Raw genomic sequence first — 23,725 nt, 5'->3', positions numbered from 1 at the left:
CATATTCTTACACCAAAAGCACAAGCAATTTAGTTTTCTATTACCTTTATACTGTTGTATTTTGAAGACTTCTATATGTAAATATCTTAGCGAAACTTTTCGCATTGAACATGACTAAAACCACCTTTACATGTTGTTTAATACCAAATAGCTATTGATATGTAAACATGGCTGCATGTCAAACCAGTTTTCCATGATCTTGCCCCATTAATCCAAACCCTTCACCAAAACCATACATTGACGCATAACACGTTGTGCTTATCCAGTTGTGTGCTTTACTGGATCTGCTTACCAGTCTAGAACTGGCTGCTATGAGGCTGCCCTTTTTCAGCAGTTCAGACAGCAGCGGGGAGGGGGGTGGTGTGGCTTTCGGGGCATGATGCTTCTTCTGCGGGGAGTCGTCTACCAGACTACCCAGCCCTGACTCTTTAGGACCAGGGCCTGTGACCTCTGACACAGGCATGAAGACGGTCACTCCTTGAGCCTGGACACAATAGTTGAGGTCAAGATCTGCACTAAATAATTCATTAGATTTCGGTTAGTTTCTCACCAAAGCTTATCAGATGCCATCAGAACAAGGCATAAGTCACAATGAATACATTATTAGACTTTTAAATGATACTTTTGTGTCCTTTTGAAGCTATAAGAGATGACCACTATTCACTGCCATTGTGTAGTGAACAATAAGCAGGACATTTACCCAAATGCCTTCCTTTTTGTACTGAAAAATAAAGAAGGCCATATGGGTTTAGAACATGTGGTGAACTATCACTTTAACCAATAGCCAACAGGGCCCATATCTATGCGTGCAGCCAAGTAATTTCCGAGGTGGAAGAAAAATTTATATTCAGATACAAGATTATAAACTTTTTTTCTTTACAATAACACCATAAACTTGCATTAGAGTATTAGAAATTATTATAAAGTCAGTAAGGTCAATTTTGATTTCATGTTGACTCTCTCACCAAGGGACTAGCACAGGTTTCATCTGTCATTGGCTGTGATGTGTCGGGCTGTGGGGCATCCACGCCAGGAGAGCTGGAGCCGGGTGGAGAACGTACTGTTACATTGGGAACTCTCTTTGGTGTGTTTTTAGCTGCCTGCCGAACTGGGAAAAAAAAAATAATAATACGAATTATATCAAATAAAAGCTAAATTTCACTGCCAGCAATAACCCAAAATAATAAAAACGTATGTTGTCTACAATTAAGTATATAATATATCAGCAATAACTTGCACTTTTGTATTAACCCTTGTGCGACCTTCGGGACATTTTAGTCTTTTTAATTTTGTTTTTTTTCCCGATCATTTTAGCTGTGTTAAAGCCAACGGCATACATTTTGCTAAAGATGTGTCTTTTTGGGGGATATATGATATTTCAACCTCAGTTCCTATAATACATCTATAATTCACTGTGTACAAAATAGTTACACTCAAGACACAAATGTCCCCACTGAAACCCATTAAAACTGCAATATATGCTAACAGTGTCATTAAAGCATAAACTCATGAATTCTATGATATTATTAATATTTTCCACCAGATGGCACCATTTTTCTCATGTTTAGCCTATGGAGCAAATACATGCTTTTTTCCAAGTTTCCGTATTATAGAGCACTGCAGGCCAGTTGAATATACGATGCAGCTAAAATTGTATGGGTGTGCTGGTATGGAAGTCAGAGTGTGTTTCGTATGTGTGCATTGATAAATGTGTGTGCATGTGTGTGTGTGTGTGTGTGTGTAATAAACAACAGTGGCATTATGTAAACAATCTGGCATTTAAAGCATTAAAATCCTGAAAATGAATGAATATTTTATAGTTATGATCAGGACTGATGTTGGATAAAGTCACTGAAAGTGGAAAATAATATTAATATATAATATTTTTATTGCAGTTTTATGACGCAGACATTTTTGTCCTCTGGGTAATAATTTTAGTGTTAAACAAACTTTAGTATAGTAGCAAAATGTTGCACTGTGTCTTCTAACATAAATTGCAAAAGATAATTTCTTTTGTGGAACTAGTACATTTTAAAAATGCTGAAAGATTATAAATCTCTCACCCTGATAGGCTGCCTCAGTCGCCCTCTTCTTCTGCTCTGCCTCATCCTCTTCCTGCTTCCTCTTTCTGTCAGCGTAAGAACACAAAATCACATAATGACACACACAAATGGCAGATTTACCGCACAATCAGGGTTCCCACTCTTTTCAAGACACAATTTTCCAGGATATTTTATGTTCCCCACAGGTGTGATATTTAAGCAAAAACTAAACAAATTCATGAATTAAAACTTTGATCAAGTGAAAATATAATTATTTTAATTAATACAATTTTTAAACATAGCATTACGTTTTTGTTTTTTAAATTAAGTGGTTTTATACAAAATCCTCAAAGCAATATCCGGTAAATGACAAAAAAAATGGTAAATGGTCTGCACTTATATAGCACTTTTTTTAACATTAGAGGTTACCAAAGCGCTTTACACTGTATCCCAATTGTTCTAAAACAATGACGGCAGAGCTGCCATGCAAAGCACTAGCCTGCCATTGGGAGCAACTTGGGGTTCAGTGCCTTGCCCAAGGACACTTCGGCATGTGGAGTCGTGTGGGCTGGGAATCGAACCGCCAACCCTGCGATTGTCAGCCGACCCGCTCTACCACATGAGCCACAGCCGCCCCTATGCACAACCGAACATGCACAACAGAACATCACAAATTAAAAAATTGCTTTAATACATTATTATCAGGGTTTTAAATTAATACCGACAACCCTCCAAATGCAGGTAAAAATCGGCCGTGGTGGGTAACTCTATCACTCTTGCTAGCCGCTTTGGCGGGTGATGTTTTTCAGGGATTTTCCTGCAATGAAAATTCTGTGTAAGTCCAACATGATCACACATGAAGTCGGCATGATGTTTCCGATAGTTTTGGTACCCTAGGATTGGCGACTTATCAGACATGTTTGCAGTCGTTTCAATGCGTTTGCCTTTCCAACTGGCACGATTGGCAGGGTGTTGCATCAGCTGTGTGGGAGACTAGGGTTCAAAGCCAAGCAGTACCCACGTTTAAATAATCAATGACTAGCAGAGGTTTCACTTTTTCCTCTAACAATACTTTTTTTACTCCACTAATGGTTATGGTAAGGTTTGGATTGGGGGATATAATCTATAAATATATGCTTTTCTTTTCATTGCATAACGTCCTGTAAAGCTGAAAAAAAACTTGCTTCACTACTAGCTTTTGCCGACCTCTCCTGGACATAAATGGAGCTCACACGTGCCCGTATGCCCTACAACACTTACCGCTTTGGCCACTGGGGGCAGTGTTTCGGAATTTCGGTCAACGTATACCGATTTTGATGACAGAAATGTCAATATTCTCTTTCTGATTTCACTGTGAGATCAGGCTGTTATGTCGGTTATATGGTATTTATGCCTCTCATAACATAGGCTAATCTGTGCGATGCAAATTAAGCATGCTTTGTCTAAAACGGCGCAGCGCACATCAGCGCCCTCCAGAGATAATATCTGGAACATCGCAGAGCGGAACTTGCGTAATTCAATCAAGCTGCACTCGATAGCCAGTGGAAAACACAAAACTTATGTGACCCATAAGAGAACATTCTAGTGTAAATTGCTATATAGAGGAAGTCAAACAAAATTGCTAGACATCCATTATAAACAGCACTGATGAGGTAAGGAGATAAATACATCATAAGTTTTTAAAATATTCATCATCTTCCTTAAATATATTTTTTACTGCAGTAACATTAACTGGTAATATAGATTCATATTAAATCTATTAGACTTCAACTTCAACTGTGAAAGTTGTTAAAGGTTTCTAAATTTGTTTATGCTATTAGCTTTTTCACAACACTACAGATTTATTTTTTAGAAAGGACTATCAACATTAAAATAACCACAGTAATGAGAAGCCACACATGGTCTTTCCTAATGGCCTTGTCATTATAAATGTCACTGATAAACAAGGGCAGAACAATGGTAAACTTTCATAGGCATTTACAATTTGAGGTATGATTATGGAAACTATGGAAAAAGTATTGACAAATTTTCCTCTCGTTCTAATCTACTGATCTAATCTAACTGGCATTTGCCTTTGGATATTTTATAGGTTACTTGATCATTATTGTTTAAATAAAATGTCTAAACAAATGCATGCAGTTTCAGTGTTCAGTTATATTTATCACTTTTTGTGAGGTGGCGGATTTTGGCTAGTGAAAATGCCGAGTGGCTAGTGACCTTGAAAACTACTAGCCACAGTGGCCGGTGAGCCAAAAAGTTAATTTCAAACCCTGGTTATTATTATTATTTAATTGCAGTAAACATTACATTACTATACAGTATATAATATATAGTTGTCGTCCCCCCCATATTTAACACGTCCTTTAAAATCAAGCTTTTATTTTTGTCTGTGTTTTTGATGGTAGTTTCTCACCTCCAGATAAGCAGTTAGCTACATGACCCAGTGTGATTGTTAAACCCTAAAAAGTTGAAATGTAATCAATTACATGCATAGTCTGTATGTGGTGCATGCTTTAAAGTGCTCTGCTCTATATCATCTACCACACACACACACACACACACACACACACACACGCACAGCAAGCGTGATGATCATAATGAAGTGTTTTTAGTAAAAAAAATAACTCACAGCTCGATCTCTGCCCACAACTCCTCCAGTTTAGAATCCACGTGACCCGCCTGGATCAAATCCACTTCTTTCTTCATTTTCCTGATGAGACAAAATGCATATAGTACCTTTTAATCACCATCAAGATTGTAGCATAACTTGTAAACAATGTGAGAGAGATGCACAGGTACCTGTATTTCTCCTGCGTGTCTTTGATGAGTCTCTTGAGTTCCTCAATTCTCTCTGCTGTCAGTCTACGGACGATCACATCCTCAATAGTCTCAACCACCTCCCCTTTTTCACCCCGTTTACGCCTGCAGGGAGCAAAGGTATTGATTATGAGGATAAAACAACGAGCTAACTGACTAAAATGTTACCCAGAGGTCTAATTTCACACAAACAACATGCTGTGCACAGAAACAGGGTATGAAATTAGAACCCACCACCCACCAAACAGACCATCTCAGGATACAATCAAATATATAGTATATGTATATACAGTGCATTCGGGAGGTGTTCAGACCCCTTAATTTTTTTCACATTTTGTTATGCCTTATAATAAAATGCTTAAAAAAAAACATTTCACATCAATCTACACTCCATATCCAATAATGACAAAGCAAACAAACAGATTTTTGATAACTTTGCAAATTTATTAAAAAATAAAACTGAAATATCACACTGAAATATGTATTCAGACCCTTAACTAGTTGAAGCACCTTTGGCAGCCTCAAGTCTTTTCGGGTATGATGCAACAAGCTTTGCACACCTGGATTTGCGTATTTTCAGCCATTCTTCTCTGCAGATCCTCTCAAGCTCTGTCAGGTTGAATTTCCATTGGTGGAAAGCCATTTTCAGGTCTCTCCAGAGATGTTTGATTGGGTTCAAGTCCGGGCTCTGGTTGGGCCACTCAAGGACATTCACAGAATTGTCCCTAAGCCACTCTTGCATTGTCTTGGCTGTATGCTTAGGGACACTGTCCTGTTGGAAGGTGAACCTTCAGCCCAATCTGAGGTCCTGAGCACTCTGGACCAGGTTTTCAGAAAGGATATCTCTATATTTTGCTGCATTCTGCTTTCCGTCAACCCTGACCATTCCCCCAGTCCCTGCCGCTGAAAAATACTCCTACAGCATGATGCTTCACCATTGGGATGGTATTGCGCAGGTGATGAGTGGTGCCTGAAACATGACATGATGCTTGGAATTGAGGACAAACAGTTCAATCTTTGTTTCATCAGACCAGAGATTCTTGTTTCTCACAGTCTGAGATTCCTTTAGGTGCTTTTTCGCTAATTTCATGTGGGCTTGAACTGAGGAGAGGCTTCCATCTGGCCACTCTGCCATAAAGCCCAGATCGGTGGAGTGCTGCAGTGAAGGTTGTCCTTCTGAAAGTTTCTCCCATCTCCACACATGATCTCTGGAGCTCAACCAGAGTGACCGTCAGGTTCTTGGTCACCTCTCTTACCAAGGATTTCTCACCCCATTGCTCAGTTTGGCCAGGCGGTCAGCTCTAGGAAGAGTCCTGGTTGTTCCAAACTTCTTCCATTTAAGAATTATGGAGGCCACTGGGTTCTTGTTAACCTTCAATGCAGCCAAACATTTTTATAACATTCCCCAGATCTGTGCCTCAACACAATCCTGTCTCTGAGCTCTGCAGGCAGTTCCTTTGATCTCATGGCTTGTTTTTTGCTCTGATATGTATTCTTCTTCTTCTTGTTAATGGCCGTTCACTCTTTAGGAGTATTACAGCCAACTACTGTATAGCTTACATGGGTGATGCATCTGTATTTTTATTGTTTTTTTTAATTATTATTCACACACACATATATACTACCCTATATACATATATGCACATATACATACAGGAGGATGTAATACCCCACCCACCCCAGAGGATCAGAGCCCACGCTTCAGCTAGCGCAGCATGTTCAGCTCCTCCAGCTTCAACGCTGGGCTCCTCAACCACCAGGATGGGCAGAAGCACCACAATCCCCATACATTATTATCCTGTGCTCTAGTCCTGTATTCTTTAAAAAGGTTAAAACAGCCCTATATGTCTGAGAATCTCTCAAACCCTTTTCCAAGAGGTCCGTGACATTTACTGGTCTATCCTTTATGTTATTAAAATGACTACTGAGTTGAACATCATATTTATTACATTTAAAAAATACAAGCTCTACAGTTTCTAAAACATCACATTCATCACACATAACATTTTCATGCTTCCCCATTATTACAAGTGTTGAATTAAATCCTGTGTGTCCCAGTCTTAATCTAGAAATCATTACTTCTTCCTTTCTATACCTTCCAAAAAAGTTTTCTTTTCCTAATGATTTTGCAATATTATAATACCATCTCCCTGTGCTGCTATTGTTCCCATCTTTGTTGCCATAAATGTACTAGTTTCTTTTTAATCACTGATTTTACCTCACTTCTCCCGGGGGTACTTTAATATCCACCCAATTTTTCTTTAATGCTTTTTTGCTAACTTATCAGCTATTTAATTCCCTGCTATCCCAATGTGTGCCGGTATCCAACAAAAGTATACTGTTATACCCTCTGCTTTCAATCTGTACAATAATGTATTTCCATCAGTAGATCTTCTCTGTCAGTTCTTGTAGACATTATACTCTTAAAGAGCTGATGACGAATCTGAACAAATTACAGTCCTAATTGGTTTAGTCTGTTCAATCCATTGTAGCCCTACTATTATAGCAATTAACTCTGGAATATAGAGACAATTTATCAGTTATTCTAAGACTTATTTTTGTTTTAAAACTCGGAATATATACTCCTATACCAACTTTTTGATTAAATGGATCTTTAGATCCATCTGTAAACATATGCATAAAAAAGTAAACATTTTCTCTCATAAACACATTGATTTCATTACTATCATTATACCCTTCTTCTGCTTTTTCCCGGGCCTCTAATAATCTCATTTCAACAATAGGTTCAGGAAAGTTCCATACTGGAACACCATGTAATGGCATATTAGGGCAGATGACTTCATTCTCCAGACAACAATCCTTGACCCACTGTTCATACTTCCATCCAAAGCGATTTCCTCCATTATTTTTATATTCCCAGCAATCTTTTAAAACTGTGCATGTGCGATGATTGTTGTCACTTCCTTGCAAGTTAATACATAATAGTTTGTTTTCCCCTTCTTAAGTCTAATGGCATCTCCCCCATTTCAACCCTGATGGCATCTAAAGGGGTAGATCTTATTGCTCCACAACAGATTCTAAGTGCTCTAGACTGTAAATTATCCAATTTATTCAGCTCTGATTTAGATGCAGCCCCGTACACTGCACATCCATAGTCTATACAAGAACGTATTAAAGCTTGATATACATGTAACAGTGAACTCTTGCTGGCTCCCCATTCATACTTGGCTATTGAATACATACAATTTATTATACCTTTACATTTGTTTTTAATTTTCTTAATATGTCTCTTCCATGTTAATTTCTCATCAAAGATTAATTCAAGATACTTGAATTCAGTCACTCTTTCTAGTGTTTGATCATATAATTTCAGAATAATTTGTTCCATTTGCTTTTTCTTTGTAAAAATCATATACTGTGTCAATGGTACTGAAAATTTTAATCCCCAATGTATTGACCATTCGTCAACTTCACTTATTGTTTCTTGTATTCCTTTAACTACATTTCTTAAATTCCTACCTCTTTTCCATACTGCTCCATCATCAGCATATAATGCCTTTCCAATATTTGGATGAACTTTTTCATATATATCATTAATCAATAAATTAAATAAATTTGGACTAATGACACTTCCTCGTGGAGTCCCATTCATAATATCATAAGGTGCTGACATTTCTTCCCCTATTCTTACCTGGAATGTACGTTCAAATAGGAAATCTAATATCCAATTATACACTCTCCCCACTATTCCAAGTTTATTTAATTTAATTAAAAGTCCTTCCTTCCATAAAGTGTCGTATGCTTTTTCAATATCAAAGAAAACTGCAACAAGATATTCTTTCATTAGAAGTGCTTTCTTTGCATCATTTTCAAATAAGATCAGAGCATCCATTGTAGATCTCTTTTTCCTAAAACCACTCTGATCAGGTGATAATATTTCATTTTTCTCCAAAAAGTAATTCAACCTTCTTACTATAATTTTTGTTGCATCTTTCCCAGGTTTAACTATTGCACTTTCCAATCTTTAGGTAAAGTACTTTCATTCCATACATGAGATATAAATTCAATAATGTTTTACTGGCTATCTCTGGTAAGTTTTTTTTAACATACTGTAACTGATCATATCTCTCCCTGGTGTTGTATTCTTTGAATTGTTAATAGCTATTTTTAACTCAAAATAATTAAAATCTTCAACCATATTGCTATCTACTGCTTGTTTTTTCATATGGACATTCTTATATATTTTGCTTATTTCTTTTCTTTTTAAAAACGTATCATCCAAGTTTTCAGTACTGTGGATTTTAGCAAAGGTTGTAGCTAAGACTTCTGCTTTTTCCTTATTTGTAATGGCCATTTTCCTTTTCTCTTCTATTACAGGGATCTGCTTATAGTTATTAATACCTTTCATTTTCCTAATCATTCTCCAAACCACATGCATTTCAGTCTCTCTCTCAATTGTACTGCAGAACTCTTGCCACTCTTTTCTTTTTGCATTTTTAATTACCCTTCTTGCAATTGCCCTTTTCTTCTGATACTCTATGAATGCATCTTGATTGATTAATCTTTTTAAACTTCGAAATGCCATATTTCTTTCTCTAATTGCAACTGTGCAATTCATCTGACCACAATGGTACACTTTTATTTTTCTTTCCATTATCTCCTTTTAAAGGAATAGACTGTTTTGCTGCAAATATAATTCCTTCTAATATTTTATTATATTTTTCCTCAACACTTCCTTCCATTTTCATAGTCTTGAAATTTTCTTCACACAACATATAAAATCCCTTCCATTTTGCCTGTTTAAATCTCTACCTTACACATTGATTAATATTTCACATATTACTGGACAATGATCACTGCCCATATTATCTTCATGCACTGTCCAAGTACATTTACCAGCTAATGCTGCTGACATTATAGTGAGATCTAAGCATGAAGTGCTACCTCTTGTTATAGCCATTCTTGTTGGCTTCCCATCATTCAAACAAACCACAAATCTATAAATTCTTCTATTATTTCACCGTTATTATCAGTGTTTTTACTACCCCATAAACCATTATGTGCATTAAAATCCCCACATAATAATTTTGCCCTGTGTGTCACCCATCACCTCTTTTAGAAAAGTATTACTTATTTCTTTACATGGATTATACAAATGTATAATTCCAATTACTTCATTCATTCCCATTATTTCTATATGTATGTATTCGACATTATTATTTTTATATATTCTTTTATATGCTATGCTTTCTTTAATAAATGTTGCACACCCTCCACCTCTGCCATTTTCTCTGTCTTTTCTCTCTACTACATATCTATTGATCTTAAATTCCAAGGAGCTATTTAACCATGTTTCTTGGATACAAATAATGTCTGGTGTTTTTCCCATTTCTGTGATGTGTTTTTTAAATTCTTGCCCATTTGCTATTAAGCTCCTGGCATTCCAATATAACAGTAGGAAAGACATTATAGAATTATGTATTGTTACTCTGAGTCATGTCCAAAGCAACAGTTCCTTCTTTTACATTTAAAATCTCATGGACTGAAATTCCTGTTAACTTTAGGAATTTATTAGCACATCCTACAATTATCTTTAACTTGTCTGACTTCCCTTCTACTTGTGCTGTACCATTTACCACTGCACAAATAAATGCCACAAAATCAATTTCTTTCAGGATTTACATTATTCTGAATGGAAGATTCCACATTGATTCCTTGCACATTTATTCTCTTTGTTTTGCTTTGCCTTTTATCTTACGGGTAGCTTCTGCATATTTAATATTTTGCACTGTCTATTATTTTCTTGTTGTATGGGGCATCTTGCATAGGCAGCGCTATGGTCTCCCCCACATTTACAACATTTAATCTCTGTTCCTTCCTCACACTTGCCATACTCTTGTTCTCCTCCGCATTTTGCACAGCGCATTTTCCCTTTAAAGGTGTTTGCAGTGTGTCATATGCATTGGCATTAAAAACATCTCAAAGGAGGGGGCATATACTTTCAAACTGAAAAGCTTATAAATCCTTTTGTTGGTAGGGTTTTTCCTTCAAATTGGATCAACACGCTCATGCTGTCACACCTTAGATTGTCTCTCCAAGTCTGCAATCTTCTAGCAGAAATGACTGTGCCACCATCCAAACTTTCTTTGATGTCATCCATGCTTACAATAAGAGGTACTCCTGAAATGACCTCACTAGTTTTATTGCCTATTTCTGTGCATACTATCTTTTCTCCTGCAAGTGTTTTCAATTTAAGAATCTTTTGTTTCTGTTTCTCATCCTTGCATTTGATCATTATTCTTCCGTTACCGAGACAGGATACAGCTTTCACTATTCCTATCTCTTTCTCAATTGTTTTTGATAATTTAACAGGATGCTTTTGTTGTTCTGATTGTTTAGCAAAAGTAACAATCACTTTGATTTCTCTTTCTACCATCTCCTTACTGGTTTCATTTCTTATATTTCTCAATTTGTTAATTGTTTGCTCACAGTCAGACCCATCACCCATGCTGCTTTCCTTTTGGTGTATCTTACTTGCTGATAATCCATCTCTTGATTATTGTCGCCATCCGAAATATCTCCCCACGCCATTCTCCTGACCTTTATCTTTTCCTCTCTCTCCCACAGGACAATTTAGCGTGCATGTGTGTGTAAACTGTCCTCTGATATGTATTTTCAGCTGCGAGACCTTATATAGACAGGTGTGTGCCTTTCCAGATCATGTCCAATCAATGGAATTTGCTACAGGTGGACTCCAATCAAAGTGTAGAAACATCTCAAAGATGATCCAGAGAAATGGGATGCACCCAAGCTAAATTTGAAGTGTCATTGCAAAGGGTCTGAATATTTATGTCAATGTGATATTTCATTTTTTTATTTTTAATAAATTTGCTTAAGTTTTTTCTTTGTCATCTTGGGGAATGGAGTGTTGATTGATGTGAAAACAAAAATAATTTAAAGCAATTTAGCATAAGGCTGCAACGTAACAAAATGAAAAAAAAAATCTTTCTGAATGCACTGTATATTGTCATATTCCCTGTTGTCTTTTGTTTTTGTACTTTTATGTTGAAATTCTTGTTTAGTTCCTGTTTCCTGTTAGTTTTGTAGTCCTTTGTAGTTTTATTCCTTGATTGGTTCTCCCTTATTATTTCTCATTCCCTGATTGTTTCCCCATTGTGTTCCTCGTTCCCTTGTGTATTTAAGCCCTTGGTTTCCCTGTTTCCTGTGTCAGTTCTTGCATGTTTAGCTTTCATGTTCTGTGCTTGGTTCCCAGTGTTTTGCTTTTCCTTTTGCTCCGAGTTAACTGGTTTGTTTTTCAGTTTAATAAAGCTGCGTTTACATCATTATTCCTTGCCTGCCTCGTCACAGAAGAACTGACCAAAAGATGGATCTAGCAGCGGTCTTTATCCGGTTGAGCAGAGCGAACCTGCCTATCACTGAATACTCTCATCTGTTCAGCACCATAACCAGATGCACTGGTTTTGCTGAAGGCCACTTAAAGTCCCTATACCAGATCGGCCTCCTTGCCAATGAATGGAGGGAATTACCGGAGACCGCTAACTACACGTGGGAAGAGTACAATTTTAGAGATGTTCGCCTCTGAGAATCCTCTTAACAAGCCAACACTCACGCCTGCCACGGCCAAAGAGCCAACGCCCACGCCTGCCACGGCCATTGAGCCAACGCCTGCCACGGCCAACGAGCTGGAAGTCTCATCCGTCCAAGAGCCAGCGTTGCCAACTTCGACAATCCTCCGTCCTGTGGCCAGCTCTCAGGCCTCCTGACCCAGTACCTGGGCCTCCTGACCCAGTACCCCTCCTGTGGCCGCCTCCCAGGCCTGCTGACCCTGTCCTACGGCCGCCTCCCAAGAAAAAGAAGGCTTCTGCTCCCCAGGCTCCGCCCCCAGAGTCTTCCACGGCTCTGCCCCCAGAGCCTTCCAAGTTTCATGACCCAGTCCCTGTCCTGTGGCCACCTCCAAGGCCCCCTGACACAGTCCCTGTCCTGTGGCCGCCTCCCAGGCCCCCTGACCCAGTCCCTGTCATGTGGCCGCCTCCCAGGCCTCCTGACCCAGTCCCTGTCCTGTGGCTGCCTCCCAGGCCCCCTGACCCAGTCCCTGTCATGTGGCCACCTCCCAGGCCCCCTGACCCAGTCCCTGTCCTGTGGTCGCCTCCCAGGCCCCCTGACCCAGTCCTTGTCTTATGGCTTCCTTCCAGGCCTCCTGACCCAGTCCCCGTCCTGTGGCCGCCTCTCAGGCCTCCTGACCCAGTCCCTGTCCTGTGGTCACCTCCCAGGCCCCCTGACCCAGTCCCTGTCCTATGGTCGCCTCCCAGGCCCCCTGACCCAGTCCTTGTCTTATGGCTTCCTCCCAGGCCTCCTGACCCAGTCCCCGTCCTGTGGCCAGCTCTCAGGCCTCCTGACCCAGTACCCCTCCTGTGGCCGCCTCCCAGGCCTGCTGACCCTGTCCTACGGCAGCCTCCCAGGCCTCCTGATCCAGTCCCTGTCCTGTGGTCACCTCCCAGGCCCCCTGAACCCGTCCCTGTCCTATGGCCACCTCCCAGGACCCCTGATCCAGTCCCTGTCCTGTGGCGGCCTCCCAGACCCCCTGACCCTGTCCCTGTCCTTTGGCTGCCTCCCAGGCCCCCTGACCCTGTCCTACGGCCACCTCCAAGGTCCCCTTGGTCTCCTGGCCATCCGCCTGATCAGCTCTGGTCCCCTTGGTCTCCTGGCCATCTGCCTGATCTGCTCTGGTCCCCTTGGTCTCAAGGTCATCCGCCTGATCTTCTCTGGTCCCCTTGGTCTCCTCGCTGTCTGCCTGATCAGCTCTGGTCCCCTTGGTCTCCTGGCCATCTGTCTGGTCTGCTCTGGTCCCCCTGGTCTCCTGGCTGTCCCCTGGATCTGCCCTGGTCTCCTGGCAATCTCCCGGATCTGCTCTGGTCCCCATGGTCTCCTGGCTACTCGCCTGATCTGCTCCTGTCCCCTTGGTCTCCTGGCCGCCCGCCTGGTCGCCTCTGGTCCCCTTCGTCTCCTGGCCGCCCACCTGATCTGTTCTGGTCCCCTGGCCGCCCGCCTGATCTGCTCCCTGACCTCGCCATGTTCCTTTCTCTCCTTGCCCCTTGTGCCCCCTTGGACTGCCTGTTTGCCCCTTGTGCCCCCCCGAGCCTCATGTTTTCCACTTCACTCCATGGACTATTTTTTTGGAATGTCTGGAATCTGCTCCTTAAAGTGGGGGCTCTGTCATATTCCCTGTTGTCTTTTGTTTTTGTACTTTTATGTTGAAATTCTTGTATATTTCCTGTTTCCTGTTTTATTCCTTGATTGGTTCTCCCTGATTATTTCTCATTCCCTGATTGTTTCCCCAGGTGTTCCTTGTTCCCTTGTTTGTTCCCTTGTGTATTTAAGCCCTTGGTTTCCCTGTTTCCTGTGTCAGTTCTTGCATGTTTAGCTTTCATGTTCTGTGCTTGGTTCCCAGTGTTTTGCTTTTCCTATTGCTCCAAGTTAACTTGTTTGTTTTTCAGTTTAATAAAGCTGCATTTAGAGCTTTACTCCTTGGCTGCCTCGTTACATATATAAATATATATATGGCTGGTAAAATATTAAAGTGGCTGATAAATTTGGGCATTCACCCACCACTGTGGCTGGTGGGCAAAAAAATAAGTTCACACCCTGCGCAGAACTAAATATACAGTACAGTTCGAAAGTTTATGGTCACTTTCCTGAAATGTTTCTCATGATCTTAAAAACCTTATGATCTGAAGGTGTATGCTTAAATTTTTTTAATTAGTTTTGTAGACAAAAATTATAATTGTTGCAACATACTAATTTAACTCCAATACAGTTTAAAAAGAATCTCAGGGTGATACCTCAAGAAAAGGTCAAGAGTACATATCTGCAAAATCTAGGCAAAGTGTGGCCACTTTGAAGACGCAACAATATAACACACTTTTGATTCATTTTGGATATTTTTGTCACAACATACTTCCCATATTTCAATTTCTATTATTCCATAGTAGTGATGACTTTACTATTATTCTAAAATGTGAAAAAAATAAAGAAGACTAAGTGACCCTAAACTTTTGAATAGTAGTGTATACATATTTTTTTATCAGCAGACAGATGATTTAAGGATTTGCAAATTTGCTTCTTTTTGACTTTGTGATAACAATAACAAGATTCCGTACAGATGCTCAGTTAATTTGAGAAAGATAGACAAAGACTTACTTTGGGGCCTCTGTGGTTTCCAGCAGCTCAGAATACTGGGAGGCACAATGCTGGAGACATCACAGAGAGGTCAGATCGACACAATACAACACAAAATCACTTAGCATTATTAGAAGATAATTCACTGATATTAACACTGATATGTGATCCATTCACAAAGGATCGCTGCTATATGCATTACCTTCTGGGAAAACCAGTCTGGGGGCCGTCCGAGCTCTGAAAAGGGTTTGATGGCCCTGCTAACAGACACCCTGAGAAAAATACAATAAACATTTGATGCGCATTTAGAGACTACACTTAACTTTTATTAATAAGATAAACAAAGATTATTAGTATTGCTTCACATTTTATCCTGTAAATTCAAAAAGTTAGAATTGCATACAGTATATTGGTGTTTCTTCAATTTTGGGTAATATCCCAGGGGTTGATTTTTACTTGAAACAAATGTATTTTTTGTTATATGATGGTCACACTAAAACAGGAAGACTTGGAAAAAATTTACCAGGCTTTCTTCATTTATTGTTGGTACTTTCAAATACATTTTATATAGATTTTATAGGTTTTAGCCTTGTCCCGGACTCAAGACTTTCAATATTAAACTATGAAACTACATTATGAAAATACAAATCATTATTACATATTTAAAACTATGATCATCATCATTAAAAAAAAAAAAAAAAAAAGTGAAAATAATTTATATAATTACGTAAAAATAATTTATATAATAAAAAAAATGTCTGCCTCACCATTGTGGCGTCATGTTTTCAAAAGTCAGTGTGCTTGATAACAAGTCAGCAAAAGTGTCAGTGAAGAGCATGATGGTGTGATGAAATGTGAGATATTCGAAGAAAACAAAAGACAATTTATGCTAACAATGAATGGAATATATTAGTGCAATTGAGGAAATTGTTAACAAATTGAATGTAAATGTTTATTTTCACTTTCTGCGTAAACAGTCATATTTAATACATTACTGATTTCTTTTTTTTTTTGTTGCCCATTTTAGTTATAGTACAGTAACTGACAGTATAGTATTTTGTAAACAGACATGTTTACCTGACTTGAACAGAATATAATAGTATGCAAACGCTGGTCATTTGTGTTGCCATTGCCACATAGGCACTTTCAAACTTTAATTTGAGTTTTTCACTGACATTCTGTTAATACTGACATGTCGTAAGTGTAATACCTATTTGTTCACTTAATCTAGGATATGTCATTTATTAAAATTTGTATTCTCAACTGGTAATATTGTTTAACAAACATAAGCTTAAGTAAATAATAAATTAGGTTTATATGATATATGCAACTATAGAGTCAATAGTTCTTTAAACTATACATTTAATACATTCATAATAAAACTCTTTTCTTAGACTAAGCCTTTACTGGACTCGGTCTCGACTAAGACCTCTCTGTCTTGACTCAAACTCAACCTACTCTGGTCTTGGACTGGACTTGGATGAGCTGATCTTGACTACAACACTATTATTTAATGTTGTGTATTTAGGATATACACCAGGCACGTGCACACAGACATCAATTTGTGTCTAATAACGTCATCACAATCACCACATTGATATGCAAATTAGGCATTAACTAATTAAAATGCACTTATTTGCAAACATTTGACAAGGCACTGCAAGTGAATAGGACAAACAAAATAACTATTATTATTTCAAAGTTCAAGACCTTTTTTGTAATAATTTCAGTTAAGTTGCTGTATTTTTGTATTTTGTCAATAATTTTTTGCAGTGTTTTCAATATTTATGCTGTGTTTTTTCCTGTAAAATTAACAAAATAGCAGCAACAGCCTTTTCAGTTTAGTGTGAAGATGTTATGTATTCCAATAACACCAAAAGAATTCAAAAATGTATTGCCTTGTGCAAAAAAATGATTAGTGAAACAATGTCCCTCTCCTTATTGCAGTCATTTATTCTAAATATATTCTGTAAACTGTGCCCACTGAGCGCTGGCACCTGGTGGAGTCGCCCGGCACTCCCTTCTCGAGCCTGTAGGACATCATCATCTCTGGCAACCAAAGCCTACAACACTGCCGGTCATGCCACCTCCACCCTGCATGCCACGGCCCTCTTACAGGTTCATCAGGCCAAGGCACTAAAAGAGCTGCACGAGGGTATTTCTGATCCCGATGTGCTACAAGAACTGCACTCGGTAACCGACCTCACCCTCCATGCGACCAAAGTCACAGCGTGCGCACTCAGGTCCACTCTCGTGGTCCATGAGTACAAACTGTGGCTGAACCAATTTGAGATGAGGGACACGGACAGGGCATGTTTCCTAAACTCGCCCATCTCCTATGTTGGCCTTTTGGCGACACCGTCGAGGACTTCGCCCAGCAGTTCTCTGCAGTGAAGCAACAGACCGAGGCCATCCAGCCTCGCAGTTCAAGAGTGCGCACCCCGTCTGTTCGCCGAGGGCACCCTGCTGCGGCGACACAAGTCCAAGCGGCTCCGCCCCAGCCTGAACCAAGCTCTCGGCCCCGGCGTAGAGCCCCCCCCACAGGAGTTTGCACGCGTGGCTTTCACTTGCCAACCCGTCGCGCTGGTTGGTCAGAACCATCGGACTCGGCAATGCGATTCAATTCGGCAGGTGACCGCCCTGGTTCCACGGCATTCACTTCACATAAATTAAGGGCGAGAACACTGCTATCCTACATGCAGAGATCGCGGTCCTTCTGCAGAAGGCCGCGATAGAGCCTGTCCCTCCAGCCAAGGAGAAGAAAGGGATTTACAGCCCTTACTTCATCGTTCTGAAGAAGGGCGGTGGGTTGTGGCCAAACCTGGACCAGGCCTTGCACAGACTCAAAATGCTGACGCAGAAGCACTTTTTGACTTCCATCCGTGCATCAGCCGTTTAGGGCTTCGGGTCAACTGGGAAAAGAGCAAGCTCTCCCCGGTTCAGAGCATCTCTTTTCTCAGCATGGAGTTAGACTCTGTTACAATGTTAACGCGCCTCACAAGCACGCGCAGTCGATGCTGAACTGCCAGAACTTGTCCAGGTGTAAAGCGGTGGTCCCACTGCAATATTTTCAAAGGCTCCTGAGGCATATGGCATCCTCAGCGGCGGTCACGCCTCTCGGGTTGATGCATACGAGACCGATACAGCACTGGATTCAGACTCGAGTCCCGAGGTATGCATTGTGCTGCGGCACACATCGTGTGGCAATCACACCAGCCTGCAGCCATCTCTTCCCTTGGCCCTTGGACAGACCTTGCATTTCTGCGGGCTGGAGTCCTCCTACAGCAAGTGTCCATGTGTGTTGTGTGGTTACAACAGATGCCACCAAATCAAGCTGGGGCGCTGTGTGCAATGGGCAAGCAACCGCCAGTTCCTGGACAGGACCATGCCTGTGTTGGCACATCAACTGACTCGAGTTGCTAGCAATACGGCAATCTCTGCACAGAGTATACCAATCACAACTGACTGGGTCATCTGACCAATCACTGCAGATTAGCGTCACGCAAAGGAGGGGTTTGGAAAAATGAGTCGTTAAACGAATCATTTGGGAGTCGGTGAGCAAATCAGGTAAACATAAATGCATATTATAAGACAACAAAAGTGTTTTTTTGTCATTGCATGCATGTAAAACTGTTGTTGGGGACTCCCAAAACAATATTAGGAACATTTTAAATGCCATAATAGGTGCCCTTTAAAGCTTGTCGCAAATGGGTCTTCCAAATGGACAATGACCCCAAGTATACCTCCAAAGTTGTGACAATATGGCTTAAGGACAACAAAGTCAAGGTATTGATGTAGCTATCACAAAGCCCTGACCTCAATTCGATAGACAATTTGTGGGAAGAACTGAAAAAGCATGTGCGAGCAGGGAGGCCTACACATCCTGACTCAGTTGCACCAGTTCTGTCTGGAGAAATGGGCCAAAATTCCAGCAACTTATTGCGAGAAGCTTGTGGAACTCTACCCAAAATGTTTCACTCAAGTTAAACAATTTAAAGGCAATGCTAGCAAATACTAACAAAGTGTATGTAAACTTCTGCCCCACTGGGAATGTGATGAAAGAAATAAAAGTTGAAATAATTTATTCATTCATAGTATTATTCTGACATTTCACATTCTTAAAATAAAGCAGTGATACTAACTGATCTAAGACAGGGAATGGTTTCTACGATTAAATATCAGGAATTGAGTATAAATGTATTTGGCTAAGGTTTATGTAAACTTCTGACTTCAACTGTCCTGGAATGCAAATGAATAACTGAGCAATTAATTTATTACTAAAACGAATATTTAGAATTATTATAAATGAAATTAATAATAATGGAAAATATATTTATAGTGTAAATGAAAAAAAAAACATTACTCTGAATTATTAAAATTGTATTCATTATTAAACCACTTGAGCGCGCTCGATTAGCAAGCGTGAAATAGCGGGATCACTGATCGCATCCTCCAGTCATCAAAACTAAAATATCATAAACATACTGTCACAACCCTGTATTCAGATAAACAACAATCAATGTATATCGATATTTAAAGGCAGTCATTCATTATTTTTTCGTACCAGTTCTGATCTCCACTTCTCATCACGGAGGAGGCGAGACAGAGTTTCTCCCGGATGGACCAGGGTTCTGTCGGGCCCAGAGACAGCATCTTGTGTTCTGCGATTACAAACACACATTATATGATCTTAACTCGATGCAGTTAATTCACTGCTCTTGAAATGAAAGACTGGCCAGTTTAGTGTGACTTTACAGCATGAACAAAATTAGTATACAGAAAAGACACCGTATGTAATCTAAATCACACAAAATGTGCACATTTCTAACCCAAATAGGGATAGAACGGTCCACTGATAATGTAAACACACATCGCCTTTGTTATATTGATGTCAGTTAGCACAACGGATAATCTACTCGTCCCGGCGTTATTAAAAGCTCCAGCTTCTCTATTAACATCAGATTAAATAATGCAGACTGCAGTTTAATATGTGCTTTAATTCGAGACTGTGTTGTTAATTTGTTTAAGAGATCAAATAACACTTACTTCCCACCCCTGTCGACATTTTCGCTACTGTGAAATCAGGCCACGCTTGTTCTCCTCACTTCCGCCGGTACTATTATAACGCAACACCTGTTTGAAAGCGGCAACGCAACGAGGCGTAACAGTGATTTACCGCAGACCCCAGCACACTCTAATACGGGGTATTAGCTCACTTGGTAGACTGTTCGATTAGTATTCTTGAGGTCGCGGGATTGATGCCCACATCCTTCAATTATTATACAAACTCATGTATTATATCACCTCTCACGTGTCTAGCATCTCTAGTTATTTAGAGAATTATGTGCTTTTTATCAGTTTGTGGAGTGACTTTTACTATTCTTGAAAATGAAAGTGTTGATGATGGGGAAAAGTTAGAGGATGCGGGCATTGATCCCGCTCCCCAGCGCAGACATTAGCGGTGTTACCCAAAAGTTTTTTTGTGTCTTATTTGATTGACACGGTTAACATTTCAGTAAAATTAGAAAATGTCAACGGGATACACGTCCATTTTCCCTAATCAAACTAATGTCAAAGTAATTTATTGGTATGGTTGTTTTACTAATGATGGTTTGCTGAGTCTGATGTAGAAAACTGACATTTGGGTCTGAAGGATGAGTTGGAACAGCGAGCTAGAGTATTTAATGTTGTTTTTAAACATACTAAATGTGCAATAGGCATGTAGAATCTTTTCTTTTTTTTTTTTTTTTTTTTTTACAATTTGGTGCAGATCTTCTGGAAAGATACATACAATTAAAACAAAAAACATCTGCTGTGTCTGTCAAAAAAATTTGGTCTTACAATTGTGGATTATTTTCTCGATTATTTGATGATTTTGTTAAAATGATTCACTCATAAATTTACATTTTCAAAAACACAGCAACCCAACTGCATTTATTTTTAAACGGAGCTGTTTCAATATCTTGATACCTTAAAGGGATAGTTCAGCCAAAAATGAAAATGCTGTCATCATTTACTCACCCTCATGACATCCCAGATGTGTGTCTTTCTTTCTTCACCAGAACACAAATTAAGATTTCCAGAAGAATATTTCAGCTCTGTAGGTCCTCACAATGAAAGTGAATGGTGACCAGAACTTTGAAGCTCCAAAAAGAAAATAAAGAAAGTAAAAAGCAATCAATATGCACTATTATGTGTGTGGGTGAGTAACAGATCAATATTTAAGTCCTTTTTTACTATACATTCGCCTCCCTGCTCAGTAGGTGGGGATATGCCCAAAGAATGTGAATCGGAAAAAAACAAAAGATCTCTTAGAGAGAAGAGCGCTTAGCAGGGTTGTTTGATAGTGGAGATTAATAGAAAAAAGGACTTAAATATTTATCTGCTTCTCACCCAAACCTATGACATGGAGATGTGGATTAAACCACCGGAGTCATCTGGAGTACTTTTATGCTGAATTTGTGTGCTTTGTGGAGCTTCAATGTTTTGGTCACCATTCACTTGCATTTTATGGACATACAGATCTGAAATATTATTCTAAAAATATTTTTTTATGTTCTGCAGAATAAAGAAAGTCTTACACATCTGGGATGCATGAGGGTTAGTAAATGATGAGAGAATTAACATTTTTGGGTGAACTATCCCTTTAAAAATGCTAAAAAAAAAAAAACTTTTAAGAAAATGCAAAAAAAAAAATATATAAGAAAGTCCCTGAATGATCTCGTAATAATGAAATATGGTAAACTTGTTTATTAGTGATTATACTGAGCAGGTGTTTCGATATGATGTGTATTTTTATTTTTTTATTATTGAATATGCTATGCATTTTACATGCAGAGTGATATTATAAATGCAATTCGTTATTAATCATGCATAAAATCAATGTGTTTGTGTTCATGAAACTTTTCAAGAAATAAAAATATTGATTTATATAAAATATATTTATCGGCACTCGTTTCCAGACTCATGCTGTCCATTACATCAGGACTTGTGTTTACCGATTTGACGCGTGTGCAATGAGTCTCCAAAAAAACACGAGGTGGCGACGTTGCACTGCAGCTTACAGGGGCCTCAGAAAGGATTTGGACGCTTACTCTACACAAATGCATGATCACTTTGAAATAGAACAAAATGTCAAAAGAAGTGGCATTTAAAGTAATATAGCACAAGCACACTTTCAAGCAAAATACCGAACAAAAATAAGTTTGTTTGGTTTGAAATTAAATAGATATAATGTTCAAATGAAGACAAACAAATCTGGACATTTTCTGGCTGTCTCAGTGAAACTTACTCTTCTAAGACACCTGTGTGAACGTCCACGAAAAATCACCCTTGGGACCAGATGAGTTCAAAGTAACTGCATCAATGGCCTGGCAAGTTATTTCTGAGAGAGAAAAAAAATGTCTTATCTAATGCAATGTCATTCATGTCCTTTAAGTGTCCAAATGTGTTTAGGGGCCATTGTATATGATGACATAGAGATGGCTGACACAAGATCCCTCCCTTGAAACTTGTTAAATTATTTTATCGTAAACAAATTAGTCAGTTTGATGAATTATACATGTTTACGGATTTTGTGCCACAGACACTGTTATTATGCAAAACATCATCCAACTTTAGACACCTGTTAGTAGGGGTCCAAATTCTATTCAGGAGACCAATTGAGGCGAGATCATTTTTACTGGCTAAACTAATGGTCGCATAGCTATTTGACTTAATAAGGGATATAGGCATTGACTTGGCAGAATATTTACATTTAAAACTGCATAGTAGATCAAATTCATCATCCAATGTCCTAAAATTTGATCACCCTCAGGACAGTCTTCCAGTCGCTGTCATGATTATTTCTACTTCTTTCACAGACTGAGCTACCTTCAACATGGCATCATGGGCATCTTGTCAGAAGGAAGTATCTATCAGGATGTACCATCAAAAGGTATTAGAAACACTGGAAGCACATCTTAGCAGGAAATACTTATAGCCCCAACCAAAATCCTCATTCTAAGCCTAAAACAACAAGTATATCACTGCATGTCACAAATGTACTGCAAGACAACTTCAATGCAGTCGTGTTGAATCATATGTAGGTCCATAATACCTCACTTTTAGAAATACCCCTAACACAGTTTAATGATACACATGAGGCAGATTACGCACCAGAACAGCAGGTAGGCCATAAAAACAGAGGGGGTTTATTGACCATGAGTAAATAAGAGGCTGGGCAAAACCACACAAATAAACACATGCACGCAGAATTGTAACACTAACAGTTAAGATCAAACATTACTGAAAATATAAATGTGGAATTATTTACATGTCAAGATAAGCTGGCCCCAAATGACGTCACAATATTTTTATTTAAAAACAACTGCTTATGCAATGACATATTTATTGAATCCCAAAGGGGATATGGTGATGGGAAAGTAATGATAGGGAGGAAAAATACATTCATTTATGCTTAGTGTTCTCTCACAAAACTTTTGCGTTCCTCTTAGAAACAAGTACAACATTTGCATTCCCCTGAAAATCTTTGCGTTCTCTCTCGCAAAATGTGCGTTTTCACTAGAGACTTCTGCTACTACCTCTCTAATGTGCATTCCAGCACTATTCGAGCAAGAAAGAAAAAGTGAGTGCAGTGAGTGTAGCCCTAAGACAAGTATAATAGGTATGCACAAAGCATCATCCTCAATTTATGAAAGTGTAAAAAT

The 23,725-nt window shown here is 39.2% G+C and overlaps 1 protein-coding gene across 5 annotated transcripts in view; it reads right to left on the bottom strand.

Moving 5' to 3' along the window:
- The window catches only part of LOC127617108 (bromodomain-containing protein 8-like), a 39,960-nt gene extending 19,848 nt beyond the window's left edge, over positions 1-20,112 (bottom strand). For all 5 annotated transcript variants that reach the window (XM_052088997.1, XM_052088998.1, XM_052088999.1 and 2 more), the window contains exons 1-9: positions 20,064-20,112; positions 19,582-19,678; positions 15,220-15,289; positions 15,039-15,088; positions 4,842-4,964; positions 4,672-4,752; positions 2,064-2,128; positions 966-1,108; positions 293-484 (exon numbers count right to left, since the gene is read on the bottom strand). In XM_052088997.1, the coding sequence (XP_051944957.1) occupies positions 293-484; positions 966-1,108; positions 2,064-2,128; positions 4,672-4,752; positions 4,842-4,964; positions 15,039-15,088; positions 15,220-15,289; positions 19,582-19,678; positions 20,064-20,082 (840 nt within the window). In that variant the 5' untranslated portion in view covers positions 20,083-20,112. The remainder of the gene's footprint in view (positions 1-292; positions 485-965; positions 1,109-2,063; positions 2,129-4,671; positions 4,753-4,841; positions 4,965-15,038; positions 15,089-15,219; positions 15,290-19,581; positions 19,679-20,063) is intronic.
- Positions 20,113-23,725: the final 3,613 nt, after the last annotated feature.

This window comes from Xyrauchen texanus, chromosome 23 (assembly GCF_025860055.1).
Source record: "Xyrauchen texanus isolate HMW12.3.18 chromosome 23, RBS_HiC_50CHRs, whole genome shotgun sequence".
In the NCBI taxonomy this organism is placed as follows: domain Eukaryota; kingdom Metazoa; phylum Chordata; class Actinopteri; order Cypriniformes; family Catostomidae; genus Xyrauchen; species Xyrauchen texanus.
Note: the sequence above shows the minus strand (reverse complement) of the source record. Positions and strands in the feature narration are given on the sequence as shown.